This window comes from Xiphophorus hellerii, chromosome 11 (genome assembly GCF_003331165.1).
Source record: "Xiphophorus hellerii strain 12219 chromosome 11, Xiphophorus_hellerii-4.1, whole genome shotgun sequence".
Taxonomy (NCBI): Eukaryota; Metazoa; Chordata; class Actinopteri; order Cyprinodontiformes; family Poeciliidae; genus Xiphophorus; species Xiphophorus hellerii.
Genome location: NC_045682.1, coordinates 10,829,874 through 10,850,189, shown reverse-complemented (window position 1 = coordinate 10,850,189; position 20,316 = coordinate 10,829,874). Strand labels below are relative to the sequence as shown.

Sequence of the window (20,316 nt, the reverse complement as noted above, 5' to 3'; positions counted from 1 at the left end):
AAAGAAGCAGTAAAGAGAGTATGGTGACATCTAGTGGTCAAGGTACACATTGCAATCACTTCAACACTTATTTTCCTGATGAAGCACAGCATCACCCTTTTCATCCAACAGGTTAGGTGAATTTCAAAATAAAAAAGCACAATGCTTCTATTTATTAGTCAGATTTGCATAGAAATACATAAAATAATGCTTACTCGTTACATAATTTTTATCTAGTAGACATTTTCTCTGTAGTTACTTTTCTGAAACAAATGTGATTATATCCCAAAATATATATTAAACATAACATTTAAGGTGGAAAATAATGTCTAAAACCCATAATGAAGTCCACATGGCCCAACAATAGTGTTTTAGGTAAGTAAAGTCTCAGAAAGGAAAGTTGTTAAAACAAATTTTATTTAGAATGAATCTGAATGGATATATAACAGAAACGTTTTAATAATAATAAAAAAATCACCAAACAAATGTACAAAGCCCACCACAAAGCTCTTTCAATCCACTTTACTTCAGATACATATCAACTCCTACATCTCCAAAGAAACTGCAACAGTTTTCCTTTGCCAGCATGTTACCTGGATTAATAATAATGAAAGTAAGGAGAAAGGTTAACTTTTTGAGGTTTGAATGTGCTGTGGATGCAAGCTTGTGGGGGCTTCTTGCCTGACATTACAGAGCCAACAATACCGGTTTCAGGTGTCGGAGCCTAGGTGAGAAAGTGTGTGTGTGTTGGCTGTCATAAGAAGAGTTTATTGCTTATCATCAGGGGCAGGCAGTTTCTCAAGCGTGGGCTCCATGCCCCAGATCTCACGCGCGTACTGGGCAATGGTGCGATCACTGGAGAATTTGCCACATCCAGCAATGTTGTAAATCACCTTCTTGGTCCATTCCTTAGGGTTCTGTTATAAGATGAAAATAACAAGTAAGCAATAGAAGCAGTCACTTTTGTTTCCCCCTATTAAGACTACACTAACAGTACACTAACAGGACTAATCCTAAGCAAGACAGTTAGAAATAATGATTTATTTTGAATTTATACCTTGTACAAAGCATTGACTTTCTCCTGGCATTTAATGTAGTCTTCATAGTCAGCAAAGACCTTGAACCTGAGAGGAAAACATGAAAAACTTAATGAATAAAATGTAGACAATACAAAGCTAAGGTTGCAGAGATCAGAGATCTGACATCTTGATGTCTGATTCCAAATTCCTAGAGTCAATGCCAACTTTTATTAAATTCTTTTCTTTAAAATGCTTAGACTAGTCAGACCTGACAAACAATAGAAATTCATCAAGGCCTGATCCAGTTTGCTCTACCACCTGCACAACCAGAAAGCCTGTTTGTCAATAATGGTCCTATTTGTACACACTTGCTAGAGTCCACTAAGCCCTTCTGCACACATATATATGTTCATCAATATCTATATATTTAAATATACACAAATACTAGATTGTTTGTACCTGTCGTGATGCATCAGCATGTTGACGATTTCCTTAAACAGGTCTGGCTGCTTTGGGCTGAAGAAGCCACCGGCGATCTGGTCAATGGCCTGTTTCAGCTCAGGCAGTCGGTTGTAATACTCCCCAGCATGGTATCTAAGCAGGATGAAAAACAAAAATGAAAAACATTGACTAAAGCACAAGCTTATCGCTGTGGTAACAAGCTCTTTCATCGGTGCAACTACAAAACAGCTCTGTGTTCTTTACAGTCCCTCCTTTTAATGTACAAAACCCTTATTATGCGAGGAAAAAACAGTCTTTGAGCAAAGGAAAAGGAAAAGATTATTATTAAAACCAGTGAAATGGCTCAGAGCAGCTGGACTGTCAGAGCTTGTGGAGCTCACTGCGATGATTTTAAAAGGTCTTGACAGTTGGCCTCTCTCGGAGGTATTTCCCCAAATGGATCTGATAATGATACTCCGATGGCACAAGTAAAAAGAAAAGGATAAACCGCTCTGTACTCCGTCTAAGTCTTCCTATAAGGAATTCTAACATTTTTCAGAGCCAGTAAAAGATTTTCCTGTCCTCTTGATTGCACATGAAAGACGGAAGGTGTGGTTCACTCCTTACCCCTTCTTGTCGAGTGCATCAACGTCATCTACTCTCATGCCAAAGATGAAAAGATTGTCTTCCCCAGCTTCCTCTGCCATCTCAACGTTAGCTCCATCCATGGTGCCAATGGTCAGGGCTCCGTTAAGCATGAACTTCATGTTGCCGGTGCCGGAGGCCTCAGTGCCAGCTGTGGAGATCTGCTCTGACAAGTCTGATGCTGGGATAGCTGCAAGATGGCAAAAGAAGAATGTTGATAAGCACTTCATATAAGTCTTTTACTCTCGGCATAGAATGGGTTCTTACCTTTCTCTGCCAGTGTGACTCTGTAGTTCTCCAAAAAGATTACCTTCAGGCGATCTCCGACGACAGGATCGTGGTTGATGACCTCGCCAATTGCTGTGATCAGACGAATGATCATCTTGGCTGTGTGGTATCCAGGAGCGGCCTGCAAGTTGACTTCAGTTAAAGATCTGGTAACATGTCTTGTCAAAGTGTTTTGTTTTTTTTATTTTAATACAAACCTTTCCTCCAATCATGACTGTTCTTGGAGTCCACTGCTTGTTTGGCTCTCTCTTAATGCCTAGTAGGAATTGCAACAAAAGTAACTTAACAACCTAAACTACAAAACAACAACAACAACAACAAAAACCCTGAATTTATTATGTATATAAATCTCTGTGAAGGTTGTAAACTGAATAGATGAGCTGGAAGGAACCATCTAAATCTTGACTATTAAAAAGTACAGCTGTCCAACACAGTAAAAACGTTTAAAGGATATCCTAACTCTATTGAGAAGATTAATGTATAAAGTAATTATAAATATAAAAGCAGTTTTCAGGTTATGACTTAATTTAATAAGGGACAATTAGCATCCAAACATGTCGAGTAGCAGTGTAGTTAGGTGTTTCAGCTTTCCAAGTTGCACTCCCTTCAGAATCTTTTAGATATACCTAATGAAAAAATCTGTGAGTAATTTGGAGTTATCTTCCACTGAAAAACCCATGAATACTGAACCACAAGTAGCTGGGAGTCAACTGTAGCTCCAACACAAATACTGAAATGAAGGACCCTTTTGAATGGGAGGTAGAAGGACTCCAAAAAACAAAAGACAAATTCTATTTAATCGCTTTGTATGTTTTACGTCCTGGATAACTGATAATAGACACCAGAAATCTCAAAAGTTGTTACAGGAAAAAATACAAAGCGCTAAAGGACCTCAACAGTGGAAGATTTTACATAATAAAGTAGATGTAGAGCCAGAGGCAGCTAAACGAGGACTTACGGTTGTAGTAAGTGATGATGTGGAGACAGTTGAGCAGCTGTCTCTTGTATTCGTGGATTCTCTTCACTTGGACGTCAAACATGGAGTTGGGATTGATCTTCACCTTGTAGTGCTCCTCCAAGTGCACAGCGAACTTCAGCTTGTTCTCCTACAGGATCGAAGCATTTGTTTTTGTTTGTAAAGAAAAAAAAATGTACTTCAGTGTCTGCCACTGTGAACAGATTCATTATGCAAAGGCGGTTAAAGCAATTACCGGAGACAAACAATACGCGAAACACAAACGTGGGAAAAATGCCAATGAAAACTCATAAAGTGTCATGTCACCTCTCTACGCTGATTGCTGGCTGTCACAGCCTGGGTGGGCCAGGGGCCAAGGATGTATTCATTATAATTGCTTTTTAATTACACAGAGAGTTAGAAGTAATGAAACTGGGACACGCCTGTGATGTATAGAGGAGAGATATCCAGATGGAGCTTGGGAATGCCTGGGAATTATATTTGTACTTGAAAAGCCAGTAGCTGTTTCTATGTGTGAAGGACATGATTTTGGTGTTAACAGCCTGTGACTACACAAACATTTTTATATGTTGTCATAATCCAACCACAAGCTTTAAATACTTTTATTGGGATTTTATGTGATAAACCAACTAAAAGATCTGTGGTAATACTGGAGGAGCAACATGACATCAATTCATTGTGCACCCCACAAACATCTTTGACAGAAGAGAGAAGGCATCCATTGTTGCTGTGACCTTCAGGATAGAGAAGCTGACCACAGTTTATAGAAAGATGGGTGAAGGTAAATACAAATCAATCCTGGGGGAAAAAAACGACGTGAGAAAGCAGAACAATGACTCTTAACGGGCAGCCAGAGCTGCAATGGAATGATTTGGACCAAAGTATATTCTGAAGTTAGAATATTCAAAATGCAGACCAAAATCTAGCTGTGGCAAGAACTGAACATTAATGTCCAGACATGCTTTCCATCTAATCTGACTGAGATTGAGCTAATGGGCAACAACTTCAGTCTCTAGAGGTGAAAACCCAGCAGAGAGATTCCTCAAAGATCAGCAGTATCCTCCTTTGTATCCTCCTTTTCATCAAAAGGAGGATACACAAAGCATTGAGTCAAATACACTGAAAACAAACCAATAACACTTTTATCAGAATCATATTAGTGAAATCAATAAACCACTGGGACAAAATGTGCAAATGGTTAGGGGATATAATAACATTATCAAGGCACTGTAATTAGATTTAAGGCAACATTGAAAGCATTGTGTGAACTTAAAAGGTGAAGACATACAATATATGTGAAATCTTGCAAAAGCCTATTTTCTTTCACAAAGCTGCTGAAAAAGAAGCCAAGATCAGCAGTATGCTCTATTTTTGTGCTGCTAATTAACCATGCTGTGAACCCCAAGGAATGTTGCTACTAAGGTGCGGGAAGTATTTGCTTTTTAAATTTTATTTTTGGTGGGTTAGTGAACAGTTAAGGAATCACAAACTCAAGCACATACAGCTAAATAGTCCATTATTCACCTGTTTCACTTTGGCAACATCCCGAATAAATGCCTCATCATTCACAAAATCCCGGAGACGCTGCAGCTGGTCCAGATCACGAATGAAGTCCTCCCCAATTCTCTGATGAGCAACAAAACGACACCAAGTCAGCCCATACTGTGAAGTGGTTCATTCTGCCAGATGACCTAAATATGAGCTTGGTTTTGTTTATGCCGTCTGAGCGCAGCTGACCTCAGCAATGATCTCTGCCAGCCCGGGGTTGCACATGACCAGCCAGCGGCGAGGGGTGATGCCATTGGTCTTGTTTTGGAACTTGTGTGGCTCCATTTCATAGAAATCCTTAAAGCTGGCGGGAAAAGAAAACTTTAGTTATATCTGCACACAGCTGCTTGAAATTCATTATGTTATTATATAATTTACAATAGAAGTCCTTAAAGCATTCAGGACACCTTGAAGGTTCTCTCTCATTATTTGCAAAACAGCTCAGATTTGTCAGATCAGACTGGGGCCGTCTGTTTATTTGTTGTTGTTTTTCTAAACTATTCTGTTGTTTCTCAGCAGTACTCTTTTTCTTGGTAGTGACTAAAATTCATCCTAATCTGAAGTGTTTTGCTGCCTGAAATGCAGCCTTAAAATACTGTCCCATATTTACCTCTGTTGATCGCATCAAATCTAAACAGCTGCCACCACCATGTTTCATGTGGAGATAGTGTGAATGAAGTGAGAAGGTGAATGAAGATAAACAAAGCTGCCCACCCTGCTTGTGTCTTTTTCTACTTCTAAGATTACATCCTGCTTTATGTTGCTGTATCACAAAAAAATCCCAAAACATAAAATGTTGTTGTTTGCTCTGATATGATTAAACGAGAAAGTAAGTAAAACAGGGATATATGCTTTTTCAAGGGACTGTAGTTCTAATTTAATTCCTGGTAAAACGATTTTTGGCTACTTACATTGTAGCTTTCAGGATATCAGAGTGGATTCTGGCCACACCATTGACAGCGTGAGAACCAACTATGCACAAATGGGCCATGTTAATCCTCTTCTGCCCTTCTTCCTCAATCAGCGACATCCGACGAAGACGATCAACGTCTCCTGGAAATGCGGCGGCAACTTTCTGCAAAATCAAAAGGAATTCCTGATTTTAGAAAGAATTAAAAACACATCTTTTGCTTGTTACATCAAAGCTGGTCGTTGTCTATACACAACAGGTCACACCATACATTTAAACTACAAGTTAGCAGCATCATGACCATTTCCATCAGTGTGACAGTAGATGAAAGCTTTCACATGAAAGCTTTCTCTTTTTTTATTGTGCAGCTCTGCCCACCACTTCATGTCAGAAATATCTTTGTCTTGTTTCAGAAGAGATGTGGGAGTTTTTTCTGACAGATGTTGAAAATAAAACTCAAGATACATCTATTTTTTTTTTTTTGTGCTTTCACATTCTGAAAGATATTCATCTTTAACACAACGTTTTTGGCACTGAAAGTCATTGCTGCACTTTGTGTGTTAAATAAATTCTCATTTAATTGTTTTCTAATCTTGTTATTGTTAATTGTTAATGTAAGAGATTAGATATAATTTAATTTCGTCATCATTTTATTTTCAACTATGCTGAGTATACTCTGTGAAGATTAAGCAATAGTCTTATTCCACCATACACTGAAATAGGGTTTTGGATGCAACACATTGCTGTCTGTACAGATGTTGCAGTTTGCAGCACCAACCTCCAGGTGGCGTCGGTTGATCTCAAAGACGATTTCCAGGTGACGGGGCAGCAGATGGGAAAACAGGTCTACTGGCCAGCGCTCCAGAGCTTCAGGAAGGACTGTGTGGTTGGTGTAGGCACAGGTCCTAACACATATGTCCCAGGCCTGAACATCAGCCACAGGAAGCAATAGTTAAACATCTTTGTTTTGTCTAATATCATCCATCCATCCATCCATCCATCCATCCATCGATCCATCCATCCATCCATCCATCCATCCATTTTCTGTCCCTTAGAGGGGCCAGGAGGTGCTGGTGTCTATCTCCAGCTAACATTCCGGGCAAGAGGTACACCCTGGACAGGTCGCCAGTCTGTCGCAGGGCATGTCTAATATCAATAAAATCATATAGTTTCTTGAATGATATGATGATACAGGGTTTTCCCAATCATTTACAATATAATCAAAATTATATGTTGTTTTAGTAATTCAATTTAAAGAGTGAAACTCATATTTTAGATTAATATCTGAGTTTCACAAAGTGATGTGTTTCAAACATGTTTTCCGGCTTTTTTAATTAATATTCAAATTTTAAAAAAAACCCCCAAAATTCTGCCTAATAGATTTTTTTAAATATTAGAACTAATAAAAAAAAGCATTTTTAACACAAAAATTTCGACCAGAAAAAACACATCCAAAGTAATTTAAAATTATGCACACCATGAGGAACTAATTCCAGTCTCAGTTCACATCTTGTAAATCTCCTTCAAATTCTTTAATGAAATTTACACTTTCCCATTCTCTGTCATAGTGGCAATAATCCCTGTAGTTTATGTACTTTTTGAGCCACAGTTTTCCTTTCACTCAATTTTCCATTAATAGGCCCACTGTTTCTTTAGTAATAAACTTTTGTGTCTGACCCTCTGTGTAAGCCATTACCAACACAAACAGACACACATCACTCTGTTCGTAATCTATTATTTCCAGTCTTATGATTGAATAATTTACCTTTTTATTGATTTATTGCTTTGTAACTTTGTACTACTAAGATATACTTGTGCCTGGTACCTGTGAAGAGCTTTAGGAAGATAAAGAAAACGGGACATTTACCGATTCCCAAGAGAGTTTTTCATCATCAACAAGAACCCTCATCAGCTCCGGAATAGCCATCGCAGGGTGGGTGTCATTTAGCTGGATTGCAACCTGCATGTGCAGAATATTTGGTCAATGTAGAACATGCACAAAATGCCAGTAACAAACACAAACAACTTTGCAGGTGCTGTTCATGCCAAGTTATACTTAAAATGATCAATAAACAACTACAATATCTGCTCAACACACTGATAGAAAGTCTTTCATGCAGACATTTGACAGAAGTGACTTTGTCAAGTTTTCCCACTGTACCTTGTCAGGCAGTTTGCTGAAGTCTGTGCGAGCGACCTCCCTGGAGCCAAACTTTGAGACCTTGAAGCGACGGATGATGTCTTGCAGGGTGGCAGACACCACAAAGTATTCCTGCTTCAGACGGAGCTCCTTCCCTTCAAAGAACTGGACACAAAGACACCGTTTTGTTCTGAAGTCAAATTTCAGTTATTTTTATTCATTAAATGGGTACTTTCATTCAAATTATGTTTTTTTTTTTTTTGCATAATTATAATCAAGGCATTGACTAAAAAGAAATTAGGTATTTGTACAAGTTTGTTGCTGCTGTTGTGCTCTTATCTCTTGTAGATCTACATTAGTGTGAGTTAATTTTTTTTTTTTACAGTTCAGTAGATGGTTTCACATCCATTCATCCACACCCAGACATCTTTTTCCACTAGTCCATTCTAATGAGTCCCAGTACGTTCTCAGGTCATAAGGAATATATAGTGCCTACAGCAAACATTTTCAATATGCTCAGAAGGCTTCCAGATCAGATATCCATAAATATCTCTGCTGACTCCTTTCAACGCAGAAGTGCAGTACCTCTACTCTAAATAAAGTAGTACCTCACTCATTTTCTGAGCGTCAATGAATGTTGCCACACAGCCAGGCTAAACAAAGAAAGCTGATATCAGCAGCTTGTGTCTGGAATAGTGTTCCTTGAGTCACAAACAATAATTCATGACCATAAGCTTTGATGTTTCAAAAGCCGTCAATGTTTTGTTTATATTAAAAATAAAAAAGTGTGGCATGCATTTATATCCTCCGTCCTTCCCCATATACATAAACACAAGCACCCCCGCACACCCACACACACATATCACCCATCAAGCAAATACTTTGTAGAACCAGATGTTGTCACAGTAAAAGCTGCATATCTTTTGATGTGTGCATCTTCTAGTTTTGCACATCTACACAGACTTTTTTTAGCCAAACTTGCTTTCAAAATATCTCAAGCTCAGTCAGATTCGATCTAAATCTTTTCACTGTAGCTTTGTCCGAATGTCTACCGTTGTTCTGATGGAAGGTGAACCACTGCCTCAGTTTCAATTGGTTTTCAACCACTGACAGGTATTTTCAGACTAAAAAGACATCCTGATAATACATATGTACAAATATTGTTACATCTTAATCCAAAAAGTACACCGTGTTCCAAATTATTAAGCAGGTGATGTTTTCTCAGATTTTCCTAAATGGTCAATGCAAATGATGGTCAGTATAATTTTCAGGTCTCATATTGTTACAGTTATTATTGCAGTATAAATCTAATTTTACTGAACAGAGCTCTCCATGAGAACAGTATTTCTTTTCAAAAATAAAAAACTCAAAATGCACTGTTCCAAATTATTATGCATAGCAGATTTTCTCAACATTTTATGGATTATAAAGAACTACAAATGGTCATTCTTTGAATGTGCAGCATTAAGTGGTCACATGTACTAAAATCAAAAGCTATTTCAATCAAAGACATCTTAACAGACAGAGTTACATGTTAACATAGGATCCCTTCTTTGATATCACCTGCACAATTCTTGCATCCATTGAATTTGTAAGTTTGTGGAAAGTTTCTGCTTGAATTTCTTTGCAGGATGTCAGAATACCTTCCCAGAGATGCTATTTTGATATGAACTGCATTCCACCCTCAGGTCTTCTGCTTGAGGAAACTCCAAAGGTCCTCAATAGGGTTGAGGTCAGAGGAGGATGGTGACCACACCATGAGTTTCTCCCCTTTTATGCCCATAGCAGCCAATGACACAGTCGTATTCCTTGCAGCATGAGATGGTGCATTGTCATGCATGAAGATGATTTTGCTACTGAAGGTACGGCTCTTCTTTTTGAACCATGAAAGAAAGTGATCAGTCAGAAAGTCCATATACTTTGCTGAGGTAATTTTCACACCTTCAGGGACTCTGAAGGGTTTGACCAATGATTCTCTCCCCATGAATTCAGCCCAAAAAATGACTCCACCACCTCCTTGCTGACGTCACAGCCGTGTTGGGATGTGGTGGCCATCCACCACCAATCCACTACTGAGTCCCTCTGGACCATCCAGGGTTGCACAACAGTCATCAGTGAACAAGTCTGTTTGAAAATTAATCTTCATGTACGGCTGGGCCCACTGTGACCATTTCTGCTTGTGAGCTCTGGTTAGGGGCGGCTGAATAAATAGTAGGTTCATGCACCACAAGCCTCTGGAGGATCCTCCACCTTGAGGTTCCAGAGGCATCAGCAGCTACAAATAACTGTTTGCTGCTTTGTAAGGGCATTTTAGCAGCTGCTCTCTTAATCCGATAAATTTGTCTAACAGAAACCTTCCTCATTTTGCCTTTATCTGCACAAACCCATCTTTGTTTTGAATCAGCCACAAATCTCTTCACAGTACAATAATGCTACAGTTTTCGTTAAATATCTAATGTTTTCATACCTTGTCATACGGCACTACACTAGCTGATGATTTTCGTCATCAGAGAGATTCTTTCTCTTTCCCATATTGCTTGAAACCTGTGGCCTGCTTAATAATGTAATAATGTTCTTAAGTAGATTTCCTTTAATTGAGCTCAGCTCTCTGAAATTAATTATAGTGATTCAAAGAGCCCTGACACACAATGCAATCTATAAATTTAATAGCACAACAAAAAATGTTATCTTTATGAGACTTAGATCCAATTTGCATAATAATTTGGAACACGGTGTATATAGTGCTGCAAAAAGCTCTGTTTCAGTTCACTAAACATTTGTAATTTCACAGCTGCAGTGGCTGCCCATCCCAACGTCTGCTCTCACTTGCACAGACATAAATTTCTAAGCTCTTCCTGACTTATAGCTCAAACCAGACGTCTGTCTCCTGGAGTAAATCCTTATTCTTGGGCTTTCAGAAAGCAGAGGTCAGGCCTTAAGTCAGGTCTAAAAGACACCAGAAAACTCCTTGGACAGGGGACTGTGATTGAACTGAAGACAAAACACATTCATTGTCATGTCAGGTGGCTCCTGTCTCCAGGTTAATCACACAACAGCCACATTTTCTTATCTTCTCACCAAATATACTGTGCAGGGAAAAATCAGAAGACAAACCTGTATTCCATGATTTGATTCCATGCAAACAAACACCAAAATAAACATTAGGTTATTAATTAAAGGAACAGTATTATATATTTTCCAGGCATTTTATAGCACAATCAAGTAACTATGTTACCTCCAATTCTTATAAAAATGCTTTATATTACAAATATGACTTAAAAGATATTTAACTTTAGAATTTAACACCTTGAAATTGGGCCTCTGTCTCTTTAAAAACTCCTGCTCTTTGTGAAACTCCGCTTTCAGGAAGTCATCACATTATCCATGCTTACCACGTGGTGAGGTGAGGTTTTATGCTGGAAATGTTTTATTTTTCATCCCAAACTGGTCCTCTCTCTTAGTGTCCAACTATTTAAATTTCAGACTCATCTGTTGAAACATTTTCTTTACATTTTCTGCGGCAAACTTCAATGTGGCCCTCATCTTCAGTTTTCTTTTTTGTTCTTCGAGAGCAGAACATCCTTGCAAACCTGCCTTGAAATTTCAACTTGTGCAGTCTCTTTCTGACTGTACAGACATGCACTTAAATATTAATAAGGGCCTGTTGTAGGTTCGGTGAGAAAAGGTTATGGGGGACGTTCAGTATTTTGCAGTCGGTTGAACGAGCTTTCCTGGAGGGCCAGACCTTGGCATGTTTACTGTTGAAAGTTACCGTTGTGTAGATTACTTTCAGTCAAGTGGAATGAGTAATTTCAGACTCTTTAGAGACTTTCTAAAATCCCTTACCAGACACAAAAGGTTTTACAATCTTTTTTTTAAGGCTTCAGGCAGCTCTTAAGGTTTCCCTCCCTCTTCAACAGTTAGAGCCACAACAGACTTAATGTCTGGGGTTTAAACAGCAATAACTTCATTTAAGTACTCTATTTCTCACCATTTTAAGTGGGCAAAAAAATAGGATTTTCTATTAAATTGGTATTAAATGTCCATATTTACAAATGTGTTAGAAAAACACACAGTGTCCTAAATGTTGGGTCAGTGGCTCCAGTTCTTGTGGATTAGAAGGTAATATAGTTTTTCTTACATTATCATTGGGGTAAAGCACACGGGAGATGTTCTCAGCCAAGTTCCTGTCCAAAACAGCCTGAATGTAGCCACCAATATTGACTATGAAGAGAAAATAAAACACAAACGTATTGGTTTAAGCAAGATCTGGAATTAGAGAATGTATTAAAAAGTGTCACTAATGTCAGACACGTACAGTCTTTCAGGTTAAACTCGCAAGGAGCCTTCGCAGACCACAGCCTCATGGTGTTCACAACGTTGTTTCTGTAGCCAGGTACAGGCGTGTCATATGGCAGAGCCAACACAACCTATCAGTGCATGAAGGGACAGAAGTATTGTATGTCAGTAGTGTCCCATCTGAACAAGATTTAATCTTTGTTACTTCAGATTATATTTTCACCTGGGTGTCCACCCATTTCACACCGTCGGGCTGATGCTCAGTTCTGCCATAGAAATGAACTGGACGCATGTACTCAGGTCGAGCCTTCTCCCAAGGGTTGCCATAACGCAGCCAGTCATCGGCCTCCTCCACCTGACAAGTGACAGACAGGACAAATGCACGAGTAAGATCACAGAAAAAAATTCATCTTCCCTGCGATTTATGGTTAAAAAAAAAGAAAAGAATTACCGGTACTGCTAATTGCAGTGCCTTATAAAATTATTCTTACTCCTTGAACTTTTGATATCATCCAATGTTTCAACATTAAGGTTTTGCGTATTTTTTATGATTGTATGAGATACGGTAGCAAGAAATTAGACATGAATATTATACCCACAGTTAAACGGTACCATGTTTTATTAATGACACGGTAAAGGGTGAGCTGCAAAACTGTTTACAAGTCACATTTTCATCTCATCTGCCCAGAACCTCTTCTTAAACATGTTACCCAGATGGTTTGTGCCAAATTGCATATGGTAAATTTTTTTCTAGCTTTCTTTCAACAATTTTTGCGAATCGTTATAAAGAGCACGATGGACGCCATGACTATGAATTGTCCTGTTAACAGATTCCCCCACATTTCCCCCAGGGCTCGGTTAAGAGGAATGAACACAATATTTTTTGCAAAACACTGTATTAACATTCACTTTTTTTTCTATACCTGCCATCCATTGACGATTCTTTGGTTAAAGATGCCAAATTCATAGCGAATGCCGTAACCATACGCAGCCAGGCCCAATGAAGCCATTGAGTCCAGGAAACAGGCTAAACAAACAAAAGCATGTAAGAATGTATTCATAGAAAACAAGAGTGATCATTTTCATCTCATGCAAAGTGCAACAAAATAAAAGACGTACCAGCAAGACGTCCCAGGCCTCCGTTACCCAAGCCAGCATCTTCCTCCATATCCTCCAAGTCCTCCATGTCCAAACCCAACTACACAGAATGGACAGAAGAAGAGGGGATTTGGGGGAAGCTGCTCCTTTATGCACTCTTTGGAAACAGAATTTCACTCTCATAAGAGGATTAAATTAAGCTGCTTTGTCTCACCTGGTACATGGCCTCGTCACAGGCGTTCTCCAGTGCGAGGTTCACCATGGTGTTTTGGAGCGTGCGGCCCATGTAGAACTCCAGAGAGATGTAGTACACACGCTGCAGATTGGACACAAAGAAAGACGAAATCCTGTCACCTTCAATAAACTGAACAAATGAATAAAAAGGCGTTAACCCTCTATGGCATGACTTTTTATTTTTTGGGGGAAAAAATATTTTCCTGCATTCTTTGGGAGCTTGGTGGTCCCTAATTACATGTCAATCATAAAATCGGACTCTGACACCTCCTGGAACCAGATTTGGGTTTGTTGCCTCAGGGTAACATTGGTCTAGAACACCAAGATTTTCTACACTGATTATGAGAAATGAAATACAAATCAAACAAAAACTATATTCATAAAAAAACTTTTTTTCGGACAAAAATATGTCAAAAATCATGCCCCCCAAAAAATAAAATAAAGGAGCAATGTGAGGTACAGATATGTGGTTTGTTGCCTGAGGGCAACGCCATGCCATAGAGGGTTAAGAGGTTTCATTTGTGCCACTGTTATAACGGTGAAAGCTCCTCCCAGCTGGATGGATGGTAGTGGTGGTTCTCAAAGGTACACACATTCTTGATAAAATGCCAGGTCTACATGCCATAAGCAAATGAGAGGAAGAAAATTTAGCATTGTTTCAACGTATTCTCCATCAACAGAATTCGCCATGTAATGTCAGAGGAAAAACACATTAATTATAAAATTAGTGCAATTGACTGATTAAATATGTGTGCACAACTTAAACTGATATTTTACTAGGGCAACTTGAGATCAAATTTCACTATTTGGTCTACATCTCAAATTAGTAACATTTTTCCTTTGTCTAATTTGACAAAGTTCTCTGGGAATTGCAATCCTTGGTAAAAAGAAAAATTCTTGAAGTTTTTTTATTTTTATTTAGAATTTTAAAAAATCATTAAAGCTGCAGTATGTGATATGTGTGCAAAAAAGTTGCATATTTATTACAACTGCTGCTATATCCTGATAGTGTGATGTGAAAAACCAAGCTCCTCTGCCTTCTCCCTGTGTTTCTACTGCCATCGGCAGAAACACACCACTCGGTCATAAACAACCTATCAGAAGCAGGAGTAGGATTTTAGCACTGTCAGTTAAGCTCGTGTACACACTGCTCACACCCTCCTTCTCGATCTCTGTTGCACTACAGCTCCTTTCCTTCTTTTCCCTCCTGTGAATGCACAGGCTAGTTATCATGGCCATGATGACGGCGGAAGATAGTTTTTTTTCTGAAACAGTAAGTTGTTTCTCCGCAATCAGCACAGCTGCAGTAAACCGGCAATCTTGACCAGTACATACACTAGCATGATTAACAGTGCTGAGAACTTCCTCCTGGCTCTGATGGGTTGTTTCTGATCCAGTGCTATATTGATGGCAGTAGGACCACAAGCAGGAAGGAGAAGAACTTGTTGTTTTTCCCAGATTATCTGTTTCATGTTATACGGTCATGACATACTGACAGTTTGACCAAATATGTAACAAACATATTTTTATAAAAGATACCGACTGCCAGGTTTCTTTTTGGACGTCTTATGCATGCTTGAACTCTCAGTGATGCTTGAATTCATCAGACCTTAACACATTCTCCTAGAAGGCTTTAACATTGATCTTCAAATCCAGGCCTGGAGGCCCAGTGTCCTGCAAGTTTTTGATGTGTTTCTGCTTTAACACACCTCAGTCAAATAATGAGATCATTAGTAGGACTCTGGAGAACTCGACTGCATGGAGGCGGTGATTCAGCCATTCGGCTGTGTTGGACCGTGAACTCATCTAAAACCTGCAGGGCACCGGACATTGAGGCCTGAACCAGAAGACCTCTGGTTTAAGAGATTTTAACCAGGCCTGGATGGTTTCTTTGAAGGAATAATATTATTTTAATACCCCACTTATTAGTCTAGACACACGGAGAATGCAGAACATTGTTGTCATATGTAGAATACAACTAGTTCATGCTTGAAATTCTCCTTCAGTGTTGCTCTCTGACCCTTGGCTGCCTCCCTGACCACTACAAGCTCATCCTTTTAAGCAGTTGCTGAAAAGGTTCAGTTTCTATGATATTCCTCTCAATCCATAGATGAAATTATTGGTAACTTTCTACATTGTTGGCATATGTAAAATGCTAAATGATGTAAAATCATTATATATACATATTTTTGTTTACCATTTTTTGCACTGTAATGATGGGAAAGAATGACATCAAGAAAATCTTACTTGTGCAGCTTATCTTTATTTCAGGTTAACCCAAAGATCCTTGAAATATTACAGCTGTGAACTCAATTCTGAAACTGATTTAAAAGGAGCTCAAACAAAACATTAGCTCAAGGGTGTGCATACTAATAAAACCAGAATATTGCTGCTCTTTATTTTTATATATTTCCTCTAATAAAGTCGTTTTTAGTTTAACTGTGCAGGATATGTCACTGACATTATTTGCGGAATAAGGTTTTTAAATCCTTTATCAAAGTCTAATTTTCTTACCTCTCACTTTTGAACAGGGGTTTGCACCCTTTTAAGAGTTTCTGTATTTGCACTGAAACTATAAACCTGAGAAATCATATGCCAAATGTCAAAATAACGCCCACACCTTTCTTGAAAAAACAAACAAACAAAAAAAAAACTTCAAGTTTCATGATTTAGTTTCATGGTTGGGAGCGCTTATAAATGTGCCACCTGAGACAGTGTTTAGCCTTTGCCATTTAGATGTTGTTGTTTTTTTCCCCCCTTTCCTCTGACATGGAAGGGCACACACAGGCAGAGGAGAGAAGGAGGAGGACTAGGGAGGGGAGCGGGTAGAGAGAGAGGGAGGGGACTAGGGGAACAGATTGCTTTGGGTATTACATAACATCCAACATTTTGGGCCCGGTAAAAAATAGCTCCTGTAGAGGTCGTTGTAAAGGTCAGCCAGAACCTGATAACCTTTAATTGTGGAGTTCAAGTCCTGGTAGACAGAGACGGCACAGATAGATGTTTAAAAACGATGGTGAGGGGAAATGACAGGGGCTCCATTTTGAGCGGTGCTGAGGATTCATTAAATTATATATAACAGCAAGTTCCTATCCCGTTTTACTTAATTTACTCTACTGACCACCCTGTTTTTTCCAAGAATGCAATCAGTATTAAGAGAATGGATCACGGAGGTCCACACCTTAGTTTAGCTTGGATGACCTTCCTCCCTATGCTTTCCAGTTAGACCAGCATGTTATTCACCTTCGACCATTCCGTTCAGAGCTCAACCCCAACATGCCACTCTGCTTCTGATTGGGCTGTTGTAGCCCACTGACCTCTGAGCAAACATTTTCATACAATCACCAGGATCTTTCTTGAAAGCATTGCCTCAGCAAGTGTTGTTGAAAAGCGGGTTCCCTCTTCCAGCTTTGTTCAGTAGGTTTATTAATGAGCCTCCAAAGAACATATTATCACACAACGTAAGAGGAGATGGAGCTGACTTTTACCCTCCTTCTCAACCCTCCGCCTGTAATTACATACGGTTCCGGCTGACATTTCTAAGTGCAAATGTGTTGCAGCTTGCAGTTTTATTGTTCTGTTCAAGTGAACCACAGCCTTATAGTTCCTCTAAGATTCCCAGCTGTAGCTGCTGCTTAATGACTGAGCGGCTGTTGGCATAAAGCTTTAATGTAACTGCATTACAACAAGCGGGCTTCGGACGGCCTTGGATCTCACACACTCACACGACCTAAGCAAGGAGGAGGAGTACGTGTTGGTAGTCAGACGGGACAGGAACAGAAGGTCATGGGTGAGTTTAGTGTTTCAACACACTATAAGCAATGGGGGCATACTAGCAGAGTGCTAAGAACCCCTACCCCAAAGAAGTCTAAATGTCACGGCTGCCATACATTGGCATCAGTATGTTAAAACTATGCTTGGTATTACTATCCTGGGCTCAAAGGAAGAGTTCATATAATTTACCTTCAGTACAACACAGTTAAGTTCCTTACTGTATTTGGTCATACAATAATAATTTATTCTTATTTATTGTTTTATCTATATAAAGGCAATGTTTTGTTTTGGCTAAACACACAATACCCTGGCTGGGCTGTTGGTAACCAAAAACTCCACAAAAATACTGATGATAAACTAACATGCTATTATAATACAATTATGTAATATTTATATAAAAAAAATACTAATGCATCACTGCTTTCAGGCCGGTAAAATCTAAAATCTGTACTGTACAAGAAACAGCATATGAGCGTTTTAAATTACAGCAGACAGTTCTTATTGTATTACTGTACAGTACAAGCAATATTTGTTGCTGTATGCGACGGTAAGCAGCAGTAAAGCTGGTGGCGTGTTCAGTGGTTCTAGACTTAACACAATTGTTACAGCCTAAGTAACAAGCGCTAGTTATGTTATGTACAGGCGCTAGTGGCTAGTATTTTTTTTGTACAGTAGACAGACAGGAAGGAGGGTGAGGAGAGGGGGGAAGACATGCGGTAAAGGTCGTCGGGACCGGGAGTCGAACCCGCGACGTCCGCGTTGAGGACTAAGGCCTCCAAACGTGGGGCGTGCTAACCCCCTGCGCCACCACAGCACAAATTTATGTTTTTATACAATATAAGATATGGTGATATTTTAGGTATGAGTCAAGGCTGATTAGGGGATAATGTTTATTATGCATGTTTAGTCTTTTCTTGTAGGAATGGTCCAAACAGGGCCAGTATTTAGCAAAGTAAGTATGACTCCACTGCAATTTGTGTTTGTTTGTAATCAAAGCCTGCTTTGTGTAGGTAGGGCCCCAAAGCTGCCTTTTGACTTTTGCCTTCTCTGACACTGGGCACAAAATTGGAGTCAACTAAAGATTTCCCACCTTTTTTAAAGCATTTAATGATTACTTTTAATTTATTTAGACCTTGCATTAAATAATTTAGAAACCCGAGTACAAATACTTGCAGCACTAAATATCTTTTAGAAAATTATGCTATTTAAAAACTTCAACGTTGTTTTTTTAAATTAACTGATGGGCAGACTTTGAGGGTGGCACACCAGAACCAAGAGCTACACCAGAATTTCTGTTTTTATCATGCTGAATGAGTACCAGCATAATAAACCAGGAATCAAGATAAACTGCCTGACCACAAGGTCAAATAAATAAATAAATTATGCCATTTAATGAAGCTTGCACTGTGACTCCTTTAATTAATGTAATAGACTTGATCAGGGAGAGCAAAATTGGTGGGTGTGGCTTTTTTTTCTCGGGGTTGCCATTGCCTTTTTGGATCCCATCAGTGACACCACTGTTAAATAAAAATGTTAAAATCCAAAATATTTGCACATAATGATTGTGATCATTGTTCATGATATAGGTGTGGGCATTTTAACTTCATCTCACAAAAACAATCTTTCACTCCCTTTTTCTCATAATAGTTAGAGAAGTGGCTTTGCTTTTGAACTCTTACGGTTTATTTTTTTAATAAATTGGAATATGAACATATTGGCTTACATTTAGTGCTGCTCTGAGCGTGACTTACTTTGGGATCTTTCTCATAGTAGTGCTGCTGGGTTCTGATCCACCTGCCCACCAAGTGGTCTCGCACTGTGTGGGCGAGAGCAAAGTAGTAATCCCTTTTGGTGGCGACATTCCTGTCCTTCACCAGCGTGAAGTGGAGATGTCTGTTGAAGTTCTGCTTCAGATCTGTGATGTTCTCGACGCCGGCAAGACCCCTCACTGAAATCTGTTTCTTCCTGTCGTGGTCGGACAGAGGCTTGGACATGTTGGCAGCTCAGCTCTCTGAGGTGGGTAGAGATGTAAACGAAAAACTAAGCTCAGAGACGCAACTAGAGAAGCGGCCAACACCGCAGGCTGAGGATGAGCATTTTATAGACACGGGTATGAATATTAAGCAAAGGGTGGAGTGGCCTCCGTGTATTGGGTAAATGGGAGGAGAGAACATGCTGAGGCAGAAGACATCACTGTCAGACTCATGAATAACCAAGGAGGGGCTGTTTGGGACCAATGAGGTTTCCCTGGCAGAAAGACAATACACCCCCATAACATGACAGTGTCATTTGCAGGATGCATAATCATTCTAAACAAAGTAAAGATTTTCATAAATGTTGCATTCAGTCAGTACATACAGTTCCATGCAGAGGTATCCATATACATCAGGATTTATGCATTTTGTCAAGTTACAGTCCCAAAACACAACATATTTTGCCACAGAACAACACAAAGTACCATATAATTCAAAGTTGAAGAAAATGATTTAACAGTTTTCAGAGTTCGAAGAGGTCTAAAACGTGAAACTTGAATTTGTATTCAGCGCCATTTACATTAACAACCCCAAATATAATCTTGGTATAAATTGGCCTCAGAGGTTTTTTGAAGAACATGTCAATGGCACTTTAGCTGTAATTTCATCTATTCACACTATGAATAAAGTCTCATTTCTGCACAGGCTTGGTCTTGCACATCCTTGTCATGCTACTGTATTACTAGACAATGCAATAGTACTGTAAGTAGTGAGTGATCGATGCAACGTGTGTGTTTAAATCACACTGTTCAGCAGCCCAGAGCAACGTCAGGCACAAAATTAGCAGGAGCAAAGCAACTAAGACCCACTCTATTCTCAGTTATCACTCTGGCGCGTACACTATCATAAAGTCTTGACCTTCTATAAATAGTTACTCTGACCCAGTCCCAAAGGCCATGATATTTGAAAGGCGTATCTTGTTAATGTCAGCA

General features: G+C 39.2%; 1 protein-coding gene across 1 annotated transcript; it reads right to left on the bottom strand.

Annotated features, from left to right (window-relative positions):
• Positions 1 to 374: 374 nt before the first annotated feature.
• On the bottom strand, positions 375 to 19,435 carry pygma (phosphorylase, glycogen, muscle A). Its single transcript, XM_032577007.1, has 20 exons — positions 19,103 to 19,435; positions 13,558 to 13,659; positions 13,365 to 13,443; positions 13,169 to 13,272; positions 12,469 to 12,600; positions 12,265 to 12,376; positions 12,088 to 12,170; positions 7,968 to 8,111; positions 7,674 to 7,766; positions 6,585 to 6,731; positions 5,808 to 5,971; positions 5,086 to 5,200; positions 4,873 to 4,974; positions 3,331 to 3,478; positions 2,570 to 2,628; positions 2,352 to 2,493; positions 2,067 to 2,274; positions 1,458 to 1,592; positions 1,037 to 1,103; positions 375 to 896 (listed from the first exon to the last, which is right to left on the bottom strand). The coding sequence occupies exons 1-20, from the start codon at positions 19,343 to 19,345 to the stop codon at positions 747 to 749; spliced, it is 2,529 nt and encodes an 842-aa protein (XP_032432898.1). The 5' UTR covers positions 19,346 to 19,435; the 3' UTR covers positions 375 to 746.
• Between the last annotated feature and the right edge of the window lie 881 nt (positions 19,436 to 20,316).